This window comes from Rhineura floridana, chromosome 7 (genome assembly GCF_030035675.1).
Source record: "Rhineura floridana isolate rRhiFlo1 chromosome 7, rRhiFlo1.hap2, whole genome shotgun sequence".
NCBI lineage: Eukaryota > Metazoa > Chordata > Lepidosauria > Squamata > Rhineuridae > Rhineura > Rhineura floridana.
The window spans coordinates 34,570,636-34,589,984 of record NC_084486.1 but is presented as its reverse complement, the minus strand read 5'-3'; the positions used below and the strand labels follow the sequence as shown (position 1 = coordinate 34,589,984).

General features: G+C 38.8%; 1 protein-coding gene and 1 non-coding gene across 4 annotated transcripts in view; both read right to left on the bottom strand.

Annotated features, from left to right (window-relative positions):
• Window positions 1-2,055: 2,055 nt before the first annotated feature.
• CCAR1 (cell division cycle and apoptosis regulator 1) overlaps window positions 2,056-19,349 on the bottom strand; it is a 38,821-nt gene continuing 21,527 nt past the window's right edge. For all 3 annotated transcript variants that reach the window (XM_061635189.1, XM_061635188.1, XM_061635190.1), the window contains exons 13-25: window positions 18,368-18,534; window positions 17,431-17,641; window positions 16,536-16,619; window positions 16,017-16,202; window positions 14,961-15,152; window positions 12,205-12,438; window positions 11,413-11,524; window positions 10,816-10,898; window positions 9,702-9,848; window positions 9,235-9,355; window positions 8,514-8,699; window positions 7,997-8,202; window positions 2,056-2,910 (exon numbers count right to left, since the gene is read on the bottom strand). In XM_061635189.1, coding sequence (XP_061491173.1) covers window positions 2,857-2,910; window positions 7,997-8,202; window positions 8,514-8,699; window positions 9,235-9,355; window positions 9,702-9,848; window positions 10,816-10,898; window positions 11,413-11,524; window positions 12,205-12,438; window positions 14,961-15,152; window positions 16,017-16,202; window positions 16,536-16,619; window positions 17,431-17,641; window positions 18,368-18,534 — 1,983 coding nt within the window. In that variant the 3' untranslated portion in view covers window positions 2,056-2,856. The remainder of the gene's footprint in view (window positions 2,911-7,996; window positions 8,203-8,513; window positions 8,700-9,234; window positions 9,356-9,701; window positions 9,849-10,815; window positions 10,899-11,412; window positions 11,525-12,204; window positions 12,439-14,960; window positions 15,153-16,016; window positions 16,203-16,535; window positions 16,620-17,430; window positions 17,642-18,367; window positions 18,535-19,349) is intronic.
• On the bottom strand, window positions 18,993-19,056 carry LOC133389896 (small nucleolar RNA SNORD98). The gene has a single exon (XR_009764202.1). It is a non-coding gene; the product is annotated as a small nucleolar RNA SNORD98 (small nucleolar RNA).

Here is a 19,349-nt window from a genome sequence, read left to right as displayed (position 1 = left end):
TGTCCTCGATAGGGCAATTTCTTTCATCTGTGTAAACTGGGAGCTTCCACAGCACAGGGGTTGAATACTTATGCAAGCAACATGTTTGTTTTTTGTTTCTTACAAACATTTCCCAAGATAAAACCAATGCCACTTTACAATAATTGATTTTGGGTTTCAGTGTTTCAAAATAAAGTATCATACAGAATGAAATTACAATGTACCATTTGTAATTCAGTAATATGAGAGCATTGGTCAGGGGTTTGAGTACTTTTGCAATGCACTGTATATAATGGTATTCTGATCCCTTTCCTATTGATCCCTAGCATGGCATTTGCCTATTTCCACAGCTGCTACACACATACTGGGTCAACAGTTTTCATCAAGCTATCCCTGATGACCCCAAAGTCTTATTCCTGATCAGTTGCTGCCAGTCCAGACCCCATGACCACATGTGAAATTTTGATTTTTTGTGCATCGCTTGCATTGAATTGCATTTGCCATTTTACTGCCCATTCACTCAGTTTGAATATATCCTTTAAAAAGTACAAGTTCCAATGCCAATCTTTGGGACGCTCCACCTTTTACATCTCTACATTGGTTGAACTGTCAATTTATTCTTATCCTGTTTCCCGTTTCTTAACCAGTTAACAAGAGGACTTCTCTTCATGCCTGCTAAGTCTTTGGTGAAGTACTTTGTCAAAAGCTTTTTGAAAGTCTGACACTATGTCAACTGGATCACCTCTATCAATATGCTTATTGACACTTTCAAAGAACTCCAATAGGTTAGTGAGACAGGACTTGCTCTTGCAGAAGTCATGCTGCTTCTGCTTCAGTGAGACTTGTCCTTCTATATGCTTAATTACAGGCATACCCCGCTTTAACGTTCGCAATGGGACCGGAGAGTATACTTTAAGCGAAAATAAACTTTAAGTGAAGCAATTGTCTTCACTTGTACTGCACGCAATCACCAATAGATGGCAGCGGCGTCATGCCAATAAAGTGTATGTTATTGCAAAGCGCGCGAACGTTAAGTGGGGTATGGGGACGTATGGAGCATGTACGTTATAGCGAGGCGACGTTAAGTGAAGTGACGTTAAGCGGGGTATGCCTGTATTGCATTAAAACTAATTGGCCTGTAATTTCCAGGACGGCCCCTAGATCCCTTGCCCTGCTCTTAATACTGCAGGCTTCTGTTTCTCAATACCATGTAAAGGCTTTCACCTGAAACAGGGAGGCAGGGAAAGAGAAGGAATAAGAGGGGCATAGAAAAAACTGAGAATATATAATTACGATTTCTCTCTGGATTGCAAAAGGAGTGAAGAGACCCACTGGCAATGTATATTTGAAGGCCCTAAAAGACACTGATGGAGAAGGGGCACCTGTAACATGACATGAGGTAAACTAAGAGCTGGTTTACACATACAAGTGCTTCATAATTATTAACAACCCTTAATTACTTGCAGCTGAGTGTGCATCTCAACTTTACTGAAATGCATTGCTTCAGATGAGACAAAGTAAAGAGAGACAATTTTAATTCAACTGGTTGATCTGTGGTGGCTCCTTCAATCTCTGTACTGCAACACTACTTCAGTTTGCTTTGTAGAATTAAGTAGGTAATAGTGTACTATTTTCAGTGTGCTTGGGAATGTGGAAGTGTTTATTTTAAGATGCATCCAAAACCAATAATGTTGTCATGATTTGACTTCAAGGAACCAAAACTGAGGAAATGTACTAAGGGATTTTTGAACAAAATGTTTTCAGACTGATTTAATGTTTCTGCCATCAACACAGTATTGGTGCCAATATCACATATTATGGCACTTTGGCAGCTACTTAATTACAGCTAGCACAGAAGCTCTCATTTTACCTCCGATTCAAAGTTAACGTTAACTTACTCTTATCTTGAGTAAAACTGATGTGCCAAAATATATTCTTAAATACCACACTATTTCATTTTGACAACAAAAATGCTGTGTTGCTTCTTAAATTTAAATCTTTTATGAACTTGTGTGAAATGCATGTAAAACTTTCTTCACCAGGCCTCTGTGAAATTTTAAGGAATTAACACTGGAAAAGTAAATAGCCAATTTAATCAAAGCCAATATAAAACTAGTAGCATTTTTTTCAAAATAAAACATTATAGTGACATCTACTGGCCTGTTATGCAATAGTACATTTTCCATACACTGCTTTTTTAAAGTAAGTGATATGTTAATGAAGGGATAGGTAGAACATTTCAAGTAATACAAAATATGCATAATATATTTTAATATAAATCCCAACTCACCAATGCTCTTGACAAGTTCCTTACTATTTTTCTTAATCACTGGGCATCAAAAGCAGTAATAAGAACTTCCAAGAGAAAAGGCATGATTTAAAAGGAAAAAAACTCTGACAAGAAATTCAAGGTTTTCTTTAAAAATCTTTACTTGCAAAATTAAGCAGCATGCTATGATTTATACCTGAATTTAAAAAGGCTAATTAGACTGAAATAAAAACCTAAGAATGGCATTTCTATAAATAATGAAAAAAGTCTCCACTAGACTTTAAAGGAAAACATTTGGTAATTAAATACTTGCTACTTCCATTAAATTGATAAACTTTATTAGCGTTCAAACTATAACGAAGTTTGCCCTAAAACATTTTTGCAATGCAAAATTATTTTCACTCAAGGAGTGTCTAATAAATTGAGGGCTATGAATTACAAGCAATGCTTTGAAGCAAGCTCGCACATTTATAAAACTTTATACATCCTTGTTTGGACTAAGGTATTTATACTACTAAAATCAAACATGCATCACTTTCATACACTCCAGTTTCATGATTTATATTACATTATGTGACACAATGTTTCCCCCAGCAGCAGCAAGTTTGTCATACATTTGCTCCATTTTCTTTGGATTTCTGGTCTTCGTTCTTCAGTATATCCTGTGGAAAAGGGGACAATACACAATACAATTGAAGTCTTAAGTCATGAATAAATTCATATACTGCATTATTCCCATAATAGGTATCATTTGTCAATCAGCTGTCATCAGACTAAATTTGTCTCTTACAATTAATTACAAGTGCCAACACTCAAGATGTTTTAGCCACCACTTAAAATTAACTCCTGAATGCCCTAAAAGAACCTGATTTCAACAGTCACACATTTCCTACTTCCTCATTCGCCAGAGGACAACATGAAACCATAAGTATTAGGCCTTACACATTTCTACTAGCCAGCATACACACACTTTTACAATGTCAGGGCTGGCAAGAGAAATGGTGAGAGAATAATATAATTACAGTTCTTTCGGGTACATATTCCAGGTATGTAACAGTATTCTTTGGCTCTGTATATTATCTTCATCCCCTTCCTATTTGTTTGACTACAAGAAAAACAGTGAGGGCTGCTAAGCAAACAGCCTGTGTGTCTAAGGCTCATTTTCTGGTGGGAGGGGGCGTTATCATACAAACATAGGAAGAGCTCTGCTGGGTCAGGCCAAAGGTCCATTTCATCCAGCATCCTGTTCTCACAGCGACCAACCAGATGGCCATAGGATGCCTACAAACAGGATCCATGTGCAACACTGCTCTCCCCCCTTATGATTCCCAGCAACTGGTATTCAGAGGCATGTAACAGTGGACGAACAGCAACTGTGACTAGCAGCCATTGTAGCCTCATCTTCCATGAATTTGTCTAATCCTCTTCTGAAGCCATTCAAGTTGATGGCCATCACTACCTTTTGCGGGAGCGAATTCCATAGATAGTTAAACTGTCCTGAATCTTTCAACATTCAGATTCACTGCATGTCCATGAGTTCTAGGGAGATGTTTTCTCCCTAGTCAGTTTCTTCATGCCACATACATAACCTTATCCACCTCTATCACAGGAATGGGAAACCTCAGGCTCAAGGGCCAAATGCTGGTCTCCAGGGCTCTCTGTCTGGCTCCCATGAATCTCTCCAGGCCACAGCACATCCTGACGCACACTCTTACTAGCCCTTCTTTGCACCCTCCTTGTGTGTTGTGGCCTGGCTAGAATGTGTCTTGAACTCTGATGATGCTTCATTATGAACTCATTTGCCTGGGTGAAGGACAGGAGGAATGCCAGAGTGTGAAGAAACTAACTTACTGTAAAATTTCCATTTATTGCTTTGTCCATTTTTGCCTCTGGCCGCCCTCACTATTAGCATTTGGTCCCTGGAAGTTTGCCTATTAGGGAATGTGGCCCTCGGGCTGGAAAAAGGTTCCCTATTCTTTTTTTCTAAACTAAAAAGCCCCAAATGTTGTAACCTTTCCTCATAGGGAAGTTGCTCCAATACCTTAATCTTTCTGCTTGCCCTTTTCTGAATCTTGTCCAGCTCTATAATACTCAGGACTGTATATAGTATTGCGTGTGCTCTCACCATCAACTAATTTGTATGCCACCTTTCCACAGGGTTCTGCCCAAAGCAGCTCACAACAAAAGAAATACAACACTCGTTATTAACATATGATTATAGTAACAAACCAGTAACAGTATATTGGATAATAAATTGCTGCAGCGTGTTGGTACTAACCTATAAAGCCTTATACGGCGCGGGACCACGATATCTGCTGGAACGCCTCTCCCGATACGAACCGGCTCGTACACTACGGTCTACTACGAAGGCCCTCCTCCGGGTCCCGACCCATAGGGAGGCCCGGAGGGTAGTAACAAGATCTAGGGCCTTCTCAGTGGTGGCCCCTGAATTGTGGAATAGTCTCCCCGAGGAGGTACGCCTGGCGCCGACACTATTATCCTTTCGGCGCCAGGTTAAAACCTTTCTCTTCTCTGAGGCATTTTAATCTAAGTTAATTTGAGTAAATGTTGTAATTTTATTTTAGATGGTGTACTTTTATATACTTGTTGTATTAGATCCTGTGATTTTATTATTGTATATGTTTTTATGTTCACCGCCCAGAGAGCTGTTTGCTAGTCGGGCGGTATATAAGCTTAATAATAATAATAAAAAACTGACAGCTAATTCATACAGAATGTTAATTTATACTGCAGGAAATGAGAGTGTGGATGCTTAGGTAGTCAAAATGGGCCCCATCCACACCAGAGGGGGAGATTTCAGCAGGCTTGGAGGAAACCCCAGTGAAATGTAGACATATAAAAACCTTTAGACCCACAACCAACTTGGCCAGTGAGGATTGAGCATGCTCGGCGGCCACAGAATGTTGTTTGTTGCGGGGTGGGAAAGAAACTGAAAACCAGGGAAGTAGAGAGTGGAATGGAGTATTGTAAAGGAGGCATGGCTGGGCGGCTCACTAAACAGGAGCACTCTACCCTGCAGAATTTCCCACATGTAAAGACAATAAGAACACCAGGGTAGTATCCAACAAAGTCATACGCTACTATGAGTGTGACCAAATTTTGTTATCATCAAATTTCAGTTACTTTCAATTTATTTCACAACAGCATCATAACAACATTTTACACACACATTCAACTGCAATGACTTTTTCAAAAACACTAATGAGAAGAGTTATACAGCTACTGCTCAGGAAAAAACATGTGATGTCATTCACAAGGGTATCCATTCCTTGCAGGAGCAGCTGGCTGCCGGGGGGGGGCTGCTCACCTGGCTTCCGAACACAGAGGTTGATGCCAGTATCCATCAGGGTGGGCACAGCGGCAGGAACATTTGATTGGTTCTGCTGCTGTGCCCAGATCACACCAACCTCCCTGCCACCTCCCCACCTTGGAAACGTCATCTGCATCAGGAAGCCACATAAGCAACATCCTTCCACCCCACTCTACTACTGATTCATTATGATTTTTTGTTACTCAAAGCTATATAGAGGAAGTGCTCTTGTTTTAAAATACCAGATTAGTTTGATTCTGCAACATCAGGTGTTTCTTTCTGGGTCTAAGGGAATACATCCTGTCCCAATGAAATCAATGACAAAATCTGACTTCCGGGAAGGGTGACTTCGCTTGTGCCTGCTTTTGGGACGGGCTCCCGCCTCAAAAGAAGCTTATTCAGATATAAATCAGTCAGAACATTTTTTTTTTGACTGATGAAATTTCTCCCGGGCAGGGAGAAACGTAGAGATCAACCTCAAAAGCCTGTTTTTGTTGGGAGGACTGGATTTCATTAATTTGTGAGATAAGGTCCAGCCAACAATGCCGGACGGACTTTCGAACAAGCTCTATCTGCTTAAGCGATACGTTTATCTTTTCTTTAAAGAGAGAACGGACTAACAGGCAAGCACCCTTCTTTCTATTATTTTTTTTACTTGGTTTAAATTGTTGCAGCAAAAGGAGATTTGTCAGATTGATCGGCTTTGGACAGCTTCTGGGTGAGCTATAACTCTTCTCTGTTATCCACGAAATTAACAGCTTATCTCTGTTTCTGTCGCAAAAAGCTGTCCTGGAAGTGCATTCTAAAGATATACACAGAAGAGGGATTTCTATTCCTGATTTCTATTCCAAGGAATATTATATTGTCTGGGACTATTCTCTTTTTGGTCTATTTTATTTTGACGAATCTGCTTCTTCACGACGCCACTAACTGTTTTGATGCTGGGAACTAAATTTGTTTTGCATTCTTGAACATAGAGAGATAAGGCAGGTTGCTCTGTTTATACTGTGATGTCATCAAGCCTGGAATATTAACCCAATTGTTGCTGAAATAAGAAGTGGTTTTTCTTTATTTTTGTTTTGCTTTGTTTTCGTGGTTTTAAAAATGGCAATCAAGAAAGTGGCTGAGAATCTGGAAGTAACTATGTTTCAGAAAATAATGGATGAGATTGAGATAACGAAACAAACCCTGCGACAGGGTAGTAAGGAGCTGAAAATTGAACTGAGCAAAATGACGCAGGAGTTTAAAGAAATAGGGGATCCTGTGAGAGAGGAGAACGAGATCAGAGATGAGAAAAGAAAAAATAAAGGGAAGATACAAGCCCTGGAGATTGGAACAAATGTGGAATTGGAAAAAGATCTGGAGTTTATGGATTTTAGAAATAAAATCTACTGTTTGGAATTTAACGTTATCTCTGAAGAAATTAATGAAGATATTAGAGATAAAATTATCAATGGCTTGGATAATCTTCTGGACTGGAATGATGTGATGGAGCTTGATATAGAGAAAATCTATGGAATTAACTGCAGCCATGTGACAATGGAAAAACTCTTAAGAGATGAGCCAGTGCATTTTGTAAAAAAGAAGAACACAGATATGACTTTACAACAGTATTTCAGCAACTTATTCAGAATGGATGGCAAGAAAATATTTGGGATAGAGGAAATTCCCATCAGACTCTTATTATATGACTATGGCTACAACAGCAAGATTATTATGGAATACTGATAATGGAAGATTGGACACTGAAATTACTGGACTTAACAGGACTATTGAAGATGGAAGATGGAACTAATAGGGATAATGGAATAATGGCTATTGAAATTATTGGACCTAACAGATTCTGATGAGATGGATTAATCGAAATGTTTATTTGGACTATGGTTATGACAATAAGATTATTATAATTATTAACGAGATGGATTAATTGACATGTTTATTTGGAGAAAAATTGATAGATATATTTCTTAAAGAATTGAAACCTCTCTTTGACTTTTTGTGGAAAGAATAAAGTAATGTTTATGATTAATTAAGATAACTACTGGAGGAAAGTGATTTTATAATATGATTTAAGAGACAGGATTGTTATATATTGTAGACCTATAACTGATTTGATATGTGACAAATGGGAAGTCAACATTTTATTTTTTTTTGTTTAATCATTTTTGTTTTGTTTTGTTTTTTGTCTTTGAATGTTTTATGATTTTGTTTTCTATGTTTTATGAAAATTTGAATAAAAATTATTGTAAAAAAAAAAAAAATCAATGACAAAATCTCTGCAATCTGAATGCTTCTGGATTGGTCTGCATTTTAAAGGCTCAATCAACCTTCTTTTGTGCACACACAAGTAAAAATTAACTCATTTTATCTTCTGCTAACCCTTTTTAAGAGGGAACTGCAATTAGAAAAATCTTTACCTTATTAAGAACGGTATGTATTTCATCCATAACTGTAGCCAAACTTTTGATTGTCTTATTCAGCTGCCCCTCAAACTGCAAATTTGTATCTTCTGATACCTTCAAGTTCTCTTGCAGCTGACCAAGGTCTTTTTTGACTTCTTTAAGTTCTGTAGACAGGCCTTTATTCAAATTCTCCAAATTCAATATAGTCTTTCCATCTTCATCTAAGATAAAAAAAGCTTTAAAATCACTTAATTATTCACTTTGGCTCTTTTATAGTCCTTCAAGCATTAGAGAACACACACACTTTGTTAAAGATGCTATGTAGCCACCTAATTCTGCAGTTGTTTTACCCAGTAGAGATAGCAAAACATGATTTGATAAATTACGTCCTTTTTGTTCAGGTCCGGAAGACATGAGTATTCAGACACTCCACCTGACTGATAGCCACTGTAGTTACTTGGCTCCCAAATATTTTTGGTATGATAAACTTTTCTGAACACAGGAAGCAATATCCCAGAGATCATTGTCCCACCTGTCTTTTCTTCCAGTGACTGAAGCTTTTGTTCCATCTCAGCTCGTCCTTTTTCACTTTTCTCTAGTTTTTGCAAGAGACTCCCTACATCCACCATAGCTCCATTGTACACAATGAGACCAACGTTTTCTTCTGAGCCTTGAGATTCTTGTTTAATAGCAGGCGATGGTAGCAGCAGCCTGTTTCCTATAGTGGGTTGAAAAACATTAATGCCACCATCAAATCTGTCTGGTAAGTTTCAAATCACTGCAGTGGAAAATTACACTTTCCCACATTTTCTCAAGAATTCCAATGGACTCATGTATTCCAAGTGTGTTTCATTCCCTCTGTCCTTGCCCCACCATAAAAACTTCCCCTCCCCAAAAACACATTTTAGATAGTCCATGGTGTTGATATCATTTCCCCATGTTTTCATCATGTTGGCAGAATATAGAGAAACAGGATTGGATCAGAATGTGCCTTCTGCAGACAGAAATTTGGGGTTTTTAATAACAGAATATTAGATTTGCAAGGGGCCTAATAAGGGCATCAAGTCGAACCCCCTGCCCAATGCAGGAATCCATGCTCATGCAAGATGGCCCCCTCTTTGAATTTAACTGCTGCAACCTTTATTACCTACCACCTTGAAGGAAGAGTACATACTATTAAACTGACAAGGAAACAATGTATTTCACCACACACAAAGTGTGAAATGCCTTTATAGCTTATTAAATTATGCTACCTAGCATTTCTTCCTGTGGAGTTTCAATTTCTTCTATATTTTCTTCCTCTTTAGAAGTATCTGTCAATTTTCTGTAAAAGCAAGATTCACGAACCACTACCTTATTAAGCAGCTTCTTAACCTAAAATAACAAGACCAGATACACATTACTAGTTTTGTCAACAAAGGCATGATTCTCATGCATAATATAAATACATTAGACAGGCAAAAATATATATAAAGTTTGAAATTTTAAGCAATGGAGCAATTTAAAGGAAATTATTGACAATAAAATTCTTCTATATGCATGTAAACTGATCATTTACCATTATTTTCACCATGAACAACCCCTTGTTTTTTCTTTCTTAAGGAAAAAAAAACATGTATAAAAATAACTCAACACTTTTTACTAAAGGAAGTAGATGGTATGCTGCAAAGCCATTCCTTCCCACAATATTCATTACCATGCAGCTACTTAAGCAACAAACCTGAGCTCGTGAGAGATGCAGTCCAAGTGTGTACAGTATCTCTTCCAAGTCCTTTTCTAGAAGGTACCCACAATGGCATTGATCAAAATAAACGAAAGCCATCAGAAGATCGCGGTTAACAGTTATCATCTGTGTTTTGTCTCTTTCCTAAAGAACACATTTTATAACAGTAAGCTTTTTTGCTTTTTTTTCTTTATTAGCCATTGATTATTTCAAGATTAGAAAATGTATTAGCTCAAGCTGTTTAAGTACTGCTTTCTTTAAGGTCAGATACATAGCACATAATACAAATATAAAATGTTATATGACTGTACCTACCGTTTTAGAATTCAAATGCAATTTTGATATACAAACATTCTAACGCACTACAACCCTAAGCGCTTTCAAAGAGGGTAAAGCAATTTACAGCAGTGGTGTGAGTTCAGGAAGCGAGATAGGAGCAGCAGGATCTGATACAAGTTTTTCCCAGGAGTTAGTTACCACACTGATTATAGGCCAGAGCAACTTGTACATCATGCAACATGGAGAGTGTTTTCACCTCAATTGATTTTGACATGATAGCTCTGGTAAACCCCACCTTTCAGCTAACAGAATTAAAGCATTTTCAAGGACAAAGTATTTCAACGTCTCCTACTCTGAAACAAAAGTTGCCTTTTCCCTCTAGTGGATGCCTTGATCTGTTGCCCATGTAAACTGAACTGCAATCCTATATATTTACTTGAGAGCAAGCCCTACTAAATTCAATGGGACTAACTGCCAAGTAGACGTGCAAAGGATTGCACCGAGAGCCTTAAATGCAAATCCATTCAGCATGAGAATGTGAAAGTCACTCATGTTCTCTAGACATGAAATGCGTCTGAAAAAGACCACGCTACTTTTGTGTCACAGAAGGTGTGTGTTAGGAGACATCATGCCCATATGATTTTTATGGTAACAATCTAGTTAAGAATTACAAACTCCAACTCGGAAAACAGGCCAAACAAAAAATACTTGATAATGAGTGTAGGGCTTATGTTAAACGTCCTGCATAGATTAATGAAGACAGTTCTGGCAGGCAGGCTGTTCCCTCCCAGCTCTTCATTAATTGACAGTAAACAACTCACAGCACCAATACCTTATCTTTAGAAGCCCTCTCTTTGCAATGCCGGTTTCCCTCTCTTCTGTCATCTCGCCTGTTCATTTCCTCATCATCTCTATCTATGGGAACAAAGATTAATTTCAACATATTCATAGTACATTAGAACTTCATATTGCTATTATAAATATCTTAGAATGAAGATGCATATAGTTCTCAGTGTGATGTTAAGGGTATCTTACAACATAAGAAGAAACAGAAGTTCTGTATGTTTTGGCATGTGCCAAAAAAAGAGATCCTTTTCTGGACCATTTTGGCTCAATCTTAAGTAATAATAGCAGTTTTATAGATTTTTTGCATCAAAAGATACAGGAATACATAGTTAAGAATGTATTCTTAAGCTCCACTGAATTCAATGGGACTTACTGCCAAGTAGACATGCAAAGCCTTGTATTGTTAGTCTAACATTAGCGAGTCTTACATGCAAATCAATTCAGCATGAGAATGTGAAACGTATGCAGTTTGTTACACATTTCAAACCCAACACCGTAAAAGAATACACATAATTGAAGGCTCTACAATTTTGCCATTGTCTGCCTCTGCCGCCTTTTAATTAGAATAATCATCTCCATATACCATCATCTTCATCCTCGGCATCTTCAGCTTCCATTGGATCATATTCTTCCTGGTTATTATCATCTTCCATTTCATCATCATCTTTAGAATCATCTTTCCTCTTATCTTCTCTCTGCAATTAGTTCTCAAATATTACCACAATCCAAGAATTGGCAGCAATAATTAAGAAACCTTCAAACCATTTAACTAGGGTTGATATCAAACTAGAGATCTGCCTAACTGGGCAACCAATTTCTACTTGTGCAATGTCCTTCCTCTCCTCTGCCCTGTACTCCCCAGTGTACCTCCACATCCACTCAAGAAGGACCCCCAGCCCTCTGGAGAAGATTTTGGAGTGCACAGTGAGCTGCAAGGAGGAAGAGGGAGTCCATTTGCACAACGCTGGTTCCGACCCGAAGTGCAAAAGGTTCTGAAATTAGCCAGAGAGAGACTGAACTCAGTCTCATTTCCCTAGCAGATCTTGGTTATACTTCCAGATTTTCTATATTCATATAAGGCTTGGCTGGAAGGGTGAACAGCCAGCCAGAAAACATTAAGGTGGAGCCATGCTGTGGTTGTGGGTTTGTGTGTGTGAGAGATTTATTTTTTCACATAACAATTTTAATTTTTGATCTCTTTATAAGGGGAAGAAATCAGTTGTAGAATTCCTATCAAGCAATAGCTGAGACTATTAACCAACATGAGGTATAATAATAATAATAAAACCAAATAAATATAGTAACAAGCCCTTCTTCCACAAACGGTTCTTAATCCACACAGCTGAAGCTACTTTTTTCTAAAATGGCCACCAACCTTCCTGTCATCCCGCTCATCTTTTTTCTCTTTTTCATCTCCAGATTTTCTTCTTTTAGGCTTTGGGTCATCATTTTCATCATCCCGATCTTCTTTTTTCTCTTTCTTCTCATCTTTTTTATTCTTTTTATCTTTTTTATCTTCCTTATCCGGAAGCGACAACAGTGATCTGTAGATTCGGACACCAAAGTCCCTTTGAAGCATTTCGTTGAAAAGTTCTGCAAATAATGAAACCTACACAGGAAACATCAAGTGGATCTAATAATCTCAGATATGTACCAGCAACATCATAGCTAATCTGCAATACACATTTAAAATAATACAACATTAACACACTAGAATTGGCAATGCACCAAAACACAGCAATCAAATTATGTAATCTTGGTAATAATGTAATTAACACTGTCTATATTTTTTTCACTCCATTTACTTACACCACACTTACTATCCCATGTATATACACACCTATAACTCAGGATAATATTTTATGCGTGTGATGAAGGTGACTGTTATCCACAAAGTTCATGTTATAATAAATTTGTTGGTCTTTAATGTGCTCTCAATTGTTACCAAAGCTACCCCTTTGGAAATTGTTACATTATTAAAATTCAAAAGCAGCAATAAAAGCAAACTGTCTGCTCATTAAAAGAAAGGGCCAAGGAACTGATAAACGCCTCTTTACGAGAGGGAGTGGTCCCTGACTGTCTGAAAGAGGCGGTGGTGAGACCACTCCTGAAAAAATCTTCCTTGGACCCAGAAAATTTCAACAGCTACAGACCAGTAGCAAATGTTCCGTTCCTGGGCAAGATCTTGGAACGTGTGGTTGCTGGCCAGCTCCAGGCACTATTGGATGAAACCGATTATCTAGATCCATTTCAGTCGGGCTTTCGGCCTGGTTTTGGCACTGAGACGGCCTTGGTCGCCCTGTATGATGACCTATGTCGGGAGAGGGACAGAGGGAGTGTAACTCTGTTGATTCTCCTTGATCTCTCAGCGGCTTTTGATACCATCAACCATGGTATCCTTCTGGGGAGGCTCGCGGAGTTGGGAGTTGGAGGTACTGCTTGGCGGTGGTTCCGCTCCTACTTGGCGGGTCGTCTCCAGAAGGTAGTGCTTGGGGAACATTGCTCGACTCCGTGGGCTCTCCAATGTGGAGTTCCGCAGGGGTCGGTTCTGTCTCCCATGCTTTTTAACATCTACATGAAGCCGTTGGGTGCGGTCATCAGTACGCTGATGACACGCAGCTCTACTTCTCCTTTACATCTTCTTCAGGTGAGGCTATCGATGTGCTGAACCGTTGCCTGGCCGCGACAATGGACTGGATGAGAGCTAATAAACTGAGGCTCAATCCTGACAAGACTGAGATGCTGCTAGTGGATGGTTTCTCTGATCGGATGGTGGATACATACCCTATCCTGGATGGGGTTACACTCCCCCTAAAGGACCGGGTTCGGAGCTTGGGAGTCGTCTTAGACTCTTCCCTCTCACTTGAGGCTCAAGTAGCCTCGGTGGCATGGAATGTGTTCTACCAACTTCGGTTGGTAGCCCAGCTACGTCCCTATCTGAGTCAGGAGGACCTTACATCGGTGGTACATGCTCTGGTAACCTCACGTTTGGATTACTGCAATGCACTCTACGTTGGGCTGCCTTTGAAGACAGTTCGGAAGCTGCAGCTAGTGCAAAATGCAGCCGCCAGATTGCTGACAAGGACCAAGCAGTCCGAGCACATAACACTTGTTCTGGCAATCTTGCACTGGCTACCAATATGCTTCTGGGCAAGATTCAAAGTGTTGGTATTGACCTATAAAGCCTTATACGGCATGGGACCACGCTATCTGTCGGACCGCCTCTCCCAATACGTTCTGCTATGAAGGCCCTCCTCTGGGTTCCGACTCATAGGAGGGTGATGACAAGATCTAGGGCCTTCTCAGTGGTGGCCCCCGAAATGTGGAACAGCCCCCCCGAGGAGGTGCACCTGGCGCCGACACTGCTATCCTTTCGGCACCAGGTTAAAACCTTCCTCTTTCCCAATGCATTTTTAACTTAAGTTATTGTTTTCTTTTTGTTGTAACTGACTTTTGATCGTTTATTGTTATATGTTTTTATTGTATTATATTGTGTATTTTATTATATTCCTTGTTGTTCACCGCCCAGAGAGCTTTTGCTAGTTGGGCGGTATATAAGTGTAAATAATAATAATAATAATAATAATAATAATAATAATAATAAAATATATATAAACCAGGCTCTTGAAACTCAGGAGTTTTATAACCTTTCTTCTGCTCAAACAAAATTCCAGTGAGAAAGATCACCATTATCCTCATTTACAGATAGGGAAACTGAAGTTGAGAAATAAGCACTTGCCCAAATACCCCCTTCCCCATGACTCCATGGCAAAGTTCAGCTCTTTTACAAAGCAGGCCCACCTTGAAGATCACCACGTAATTTATTTACTGTAGCAAGCATATAGAATTCTATTTTGGTGCAAATCCAATTCAAATGAATAGGTTCATAGCAACACTACTAGTAAACTGCATCCTTTTTTCTTAATCTGACATAAGTAACTGAGCTTGCATTGTCTCATCACAAAATGAAGATGCACAGTAAAATTAAAAGTTCAAAGCTAGAAACGGTGCACTCTAAGAGAACAGGAGAAACTTAAGTATAAGTAATGGTAACCAATGTAGCATGATCACTAGGATGCTCACAAAGATATTCAAAAATATTGAGGGAAGAAGGTTAGGAGAAGGGATTACCTCAAAGGAATGCTCTTTGTTATCCTCCAGTCTGTAATCCAGAAGAACACTAAGGGACATAATACTGCAGTCAAACTTTCCGCTTTTGGCTGCCCAGTTAGGATGCACAATGATTGCTGGTTCATCGGGCAAGATATATCGTCTCTCTCGACGTTGGCGTTCCACTTCTTCTAAACGTTTCCTTTCTTCTTCCTTAAAATTTGAGAAAGGAATTTGTAGTGGAGACTTCAGAGTATGAACTTTGCATATTTACTTCTTGTGGAGTGTGAAAAGAGAAGAAAAAGCCAGAGGCTTAGTTGTTTACTGGAGATCTAACCATGCAAATGTTATATACAAGCTGGTGTATTCCATGCCAGCACCTGGAGAGCAAGTGTAACGTCATGAATACGACTACTGCACTTGACTGCGAAAATCCAGGTTCAAATGTGCCCCCAGTGATTAAGAACCTCAAGCCAATCTCTCTTTGCCTAACACACCTCACAGTGTTGTTGAAGGATAATGTGGAGAAAGAAGAATGATATGTATGCCATCCTGAGCTTCCTGAAGGGTGGCATAAAATTATAAAGTAAGATTAAGGAGATGAGAGATTATGTATCATGCAATTTGATGTAAGGAAGGACAGCATGCTGCTCCTCTACAAAGTGAAGGCATGTTATGGGTCTGAACCAGTGCCAGGTTGTGGCTAGAAATTTGTGTAACTGTAACATAACAAGACCTGCTGTTAAGAGTTCTTAGTGCTGGCAATGCTTGGTACAACAAGGGAGGTGCACATGTAAACAGAGATGCAGACATGAATGGTTTGATTCCTTCCTGTGCTACCACAAACCCTTCCTTGGGGGCTAGGCAACCCTGGAGATGAAATGAACACACTTCTCCAGCTCTGTAATTATTTTCATCCATAGACTGGTGTGGTATGGGGAAAAGTTATTGGAAAGCGCCCCCCCCACTAGTACAGAATGGCCTTTCAAATATTAAAAGGCTACCAAGATTGACCCAACTCTTGAAGATCTTCCTATCACAACATTTTCTATCTAAGTAAATCTGCTAGACTTCCACCTCTTTGTCATCTTCAGATTTCCTCTCTTCTTCCTCTTCATCTTCCTTTTCAGACTTCTCCAATTCCTTCTGTTCTTCTTTTTGCTCTTCTACTTTTAGCTGTTTTGTTAGGCGAGCTATCAGCTGGGATTTCAAACCCTTTGAGCTAAGAGTTCGGCTTTCTAATTCTTTGCGTAGGTCATTAACCTAGTTGATAAATATTACAGTGAACATTCAATCGATAATTTAATGTTTATATAACCAAACAAATTCAGAAAGATACACCTCTCAATTACTGAAACATAAGGCAAGCAAAAGGTAACAAAAATAATAAAGTTCCTTCTTTTTAAATTTATGATACATTTCCCCCAACAATATAATGTAAATCAGTTATTTTCAAGGATTTTTCTCATTTAAAAGTTCAAAGTAGCATAATTTTTTTAAGAAATGTACCAGTTTCAGAAAAAGAAACAGTACTGCAATATTTATTAAGCCTTTATAATGTAATGTAAACATTTTGAAGCCTTCAGCTGTGGTTACCTTCATTGCCTTTGGATCGAGTTTAGACCAATGAGTAGGAGTAGAAATCTCTTTTGCTTCCCCATCATCCTTCTCCTCTTCATCCTAAAGAATGAAATAAAGACATCTTCCTTCAGAAAGCTTATAAATAAATAGATTATTTCTTAAATTCTGCAGCTGACCTGGGCAAGGTCACAACTGTTTCATCAGACAGTCTTCTCCTAAAGTTATCATTTCAACAAAGCCATGTACACACATTCTACTACTTTATAATGATCACAGTGCCTCTCTCACCAGCCAATAAAAGTCATCTCTGTGAAACGCAAAAGGGTAATAAAAAAACAACAACACAAAGATCATCAGGGACACACAGACACTGCTGGTACCACCAACCACAGAGTGTGTGATCTCCCCCAATTTTCAAACCACCCAAAATACTCCTCATTTTGTTAGACCTTTTTATATATACCAAGATGCCAATCAGCCACATAGCCTAAAAAAACTAGGTTATTTCAACACCTTGCCTATTTCGAAGTATCTTTTTTTTTTTTTAAAGGCTAACATATGGGAGAAAACTTTTTTTTTGTAAAATGGCAAAATGCTTAATACAACTTTTAAAACTGAAATCTTACTCAACAACTGGTCCCAGGTTCCAGCCACTAGTTCTAAGATTATAAAGATTTGCGCATGGCGTGCACAGTTTAAATTCCACTTGTTGCATCAGTATACACTTTAGTACACCAGCTGTAATTAAACACAAAAACATTCTACACTGCTGAAAGCTGGTTTGCCAGTCACTGTTACCAGTAATGTTCCTCCTAGGTATGTTTGTGGTGTAGCATGTGGTGTGCATTTTGTGCCTGTGTTCCTGCGCCTGTGAGAAGCAGAAATAGAAAAAGGGATTAGCGTTCAGTGCCTGTTCTCCATCAGCCTCCTTGCGTTCACCCTGAAGCTTCTCGACCAGCTGCTGCTTGTATCCTCGGGAGAGGGTTTCCCACTCTGAGCGGGTGGGAAGGCAATGCCAAACATCCGGGAAAAATAAAACCACTGTCTCCACATGAGCTGGAACCGTACGCCCCTTGTGGGTCTCCTCAGGGCGATGGTAGCGAATCTCTGCAAAACGGTACCTGTTGCAAGGGAAGAAGCATGTTGGAAAAAAAATTCTACAATACATTTTACAGAGCCTAGATCACTGTAGCACATCAAGTAAAGCAACTTTGCCGCGACAACCTGAATTTTTTTAAAGAAAAAAATATGAAAGCCGTATGTTCTCTTTGAAAAAGCTTGTGTACAACGTATTTTAAGACATCTGTTAGGGACTAAGTTTAATACTAACAGCTGAAGGGAATGAATTTTCCACTTTGCATAAATCTGTGCCATTTGGTCTGATTTTGGGGGGGATAAAGATAAACATGGAACCATCTTTTAAATTTGGTGTAAAGCAGTGTTCATTTACAAAGTGATCAATAGGTAGTTAATACACAAGTAGCAAATCTACCAAGAGAAAATATGGCTGCCTCAAACATCTAATTATTTATAAATACGAAAATAATGAAATGAAGTTTCCTTGACGATCTCCTCCAGCTATGCGTGAAATGAAAAATATTTTAACATACAAGCATTGTAAAATTCAAACAACAAATACATTATTTTAAAGTCCATTGTTTTTCAAACCTTTTGGCACCAAAACCACATTTGCGCTGTCAACTAGGATATCACTTTGAGTAGTTTACCTACACAGCTACAGGCTGCTGATAAAGAAAGGAAGGGATTGATTTTGCCAAAATTACTTTCATGAGGATTTTAAGCATGCTGTTATTTCATCAAAATATTTTTAAGAATGTAGTACTTACCATTGTGTGCATACACTTAAATCAATTCCTGTTAGAGCTCTGCAACAACGGATAGCAGTTTTAATCAGCACAGATGGGTCCTTCTCTGGGTCAGGTCCATCCAGTGAGGGAGACCAGTGTCCACCAATAGCCATGGCTTCATCTTTACCTTTCATACCCACTAAAAACTAGACAAGAAAAGGCTACTTAGCACACTTCTCTGTCTAGAAAAAAAAGATTCCCCAAACTGCAAAGCATTGGGTGGAATCCTATTTTGCACAAATTTCCACATGCAATGAGATTTCAACTTCTTCTCCTGAATTGCCTGCAGCTTCCCACATATCTCACAAATCTGCTTCAGAGGAGCCTCCAATTATCCAGAGCAGATTTTGAAGGCATGTGGACGACTTGAAGGAGGAGAGGAAGATGAAGACTGTTCTGCTCATACATGTACAGCACTGGATACAACTCATTGCAATTATACACCCCTTAGTTTACAAGCCATCACAAGTAGTTATCCCCAAATCTGCAAGTACGGCAGCATAAACCTATACACACCTACTCTGAAGCAAGACCCTTTGAGTTCAATGGGTGTGATCCTAGGTAATAAGAGTACAGGTTTACAGCCTAAGTCTTGTTCAAGAATGAGTTCAGCTTTTCTTTTTCCACAGTGCATTTCAGTAATGGAATAGGTTTAAACATCATTACTCATTAATCTTGCAAGACTTCTGAGCAAAGTTTGTCATCATATAAAAAACATCATATGCAACAGATTAAAACAATATCCTGTAGTGTAAAATCATGGGCTTATAGTACTGTTTAAAAGGTCCTTGTAAGTTACACTGACATAACTTTGGGAGTTCAAAATTATTTAGGCAAAGATATAAGAAGCAATTTAGCTTGCAATCCTTTGCACTTCCTTGAAAATAATTTCCATGAATACAAGGGAAGCTTGCTTCTCAGTAAATATGCATAGGATTACACTGTTGATTTTAGCGTGTTT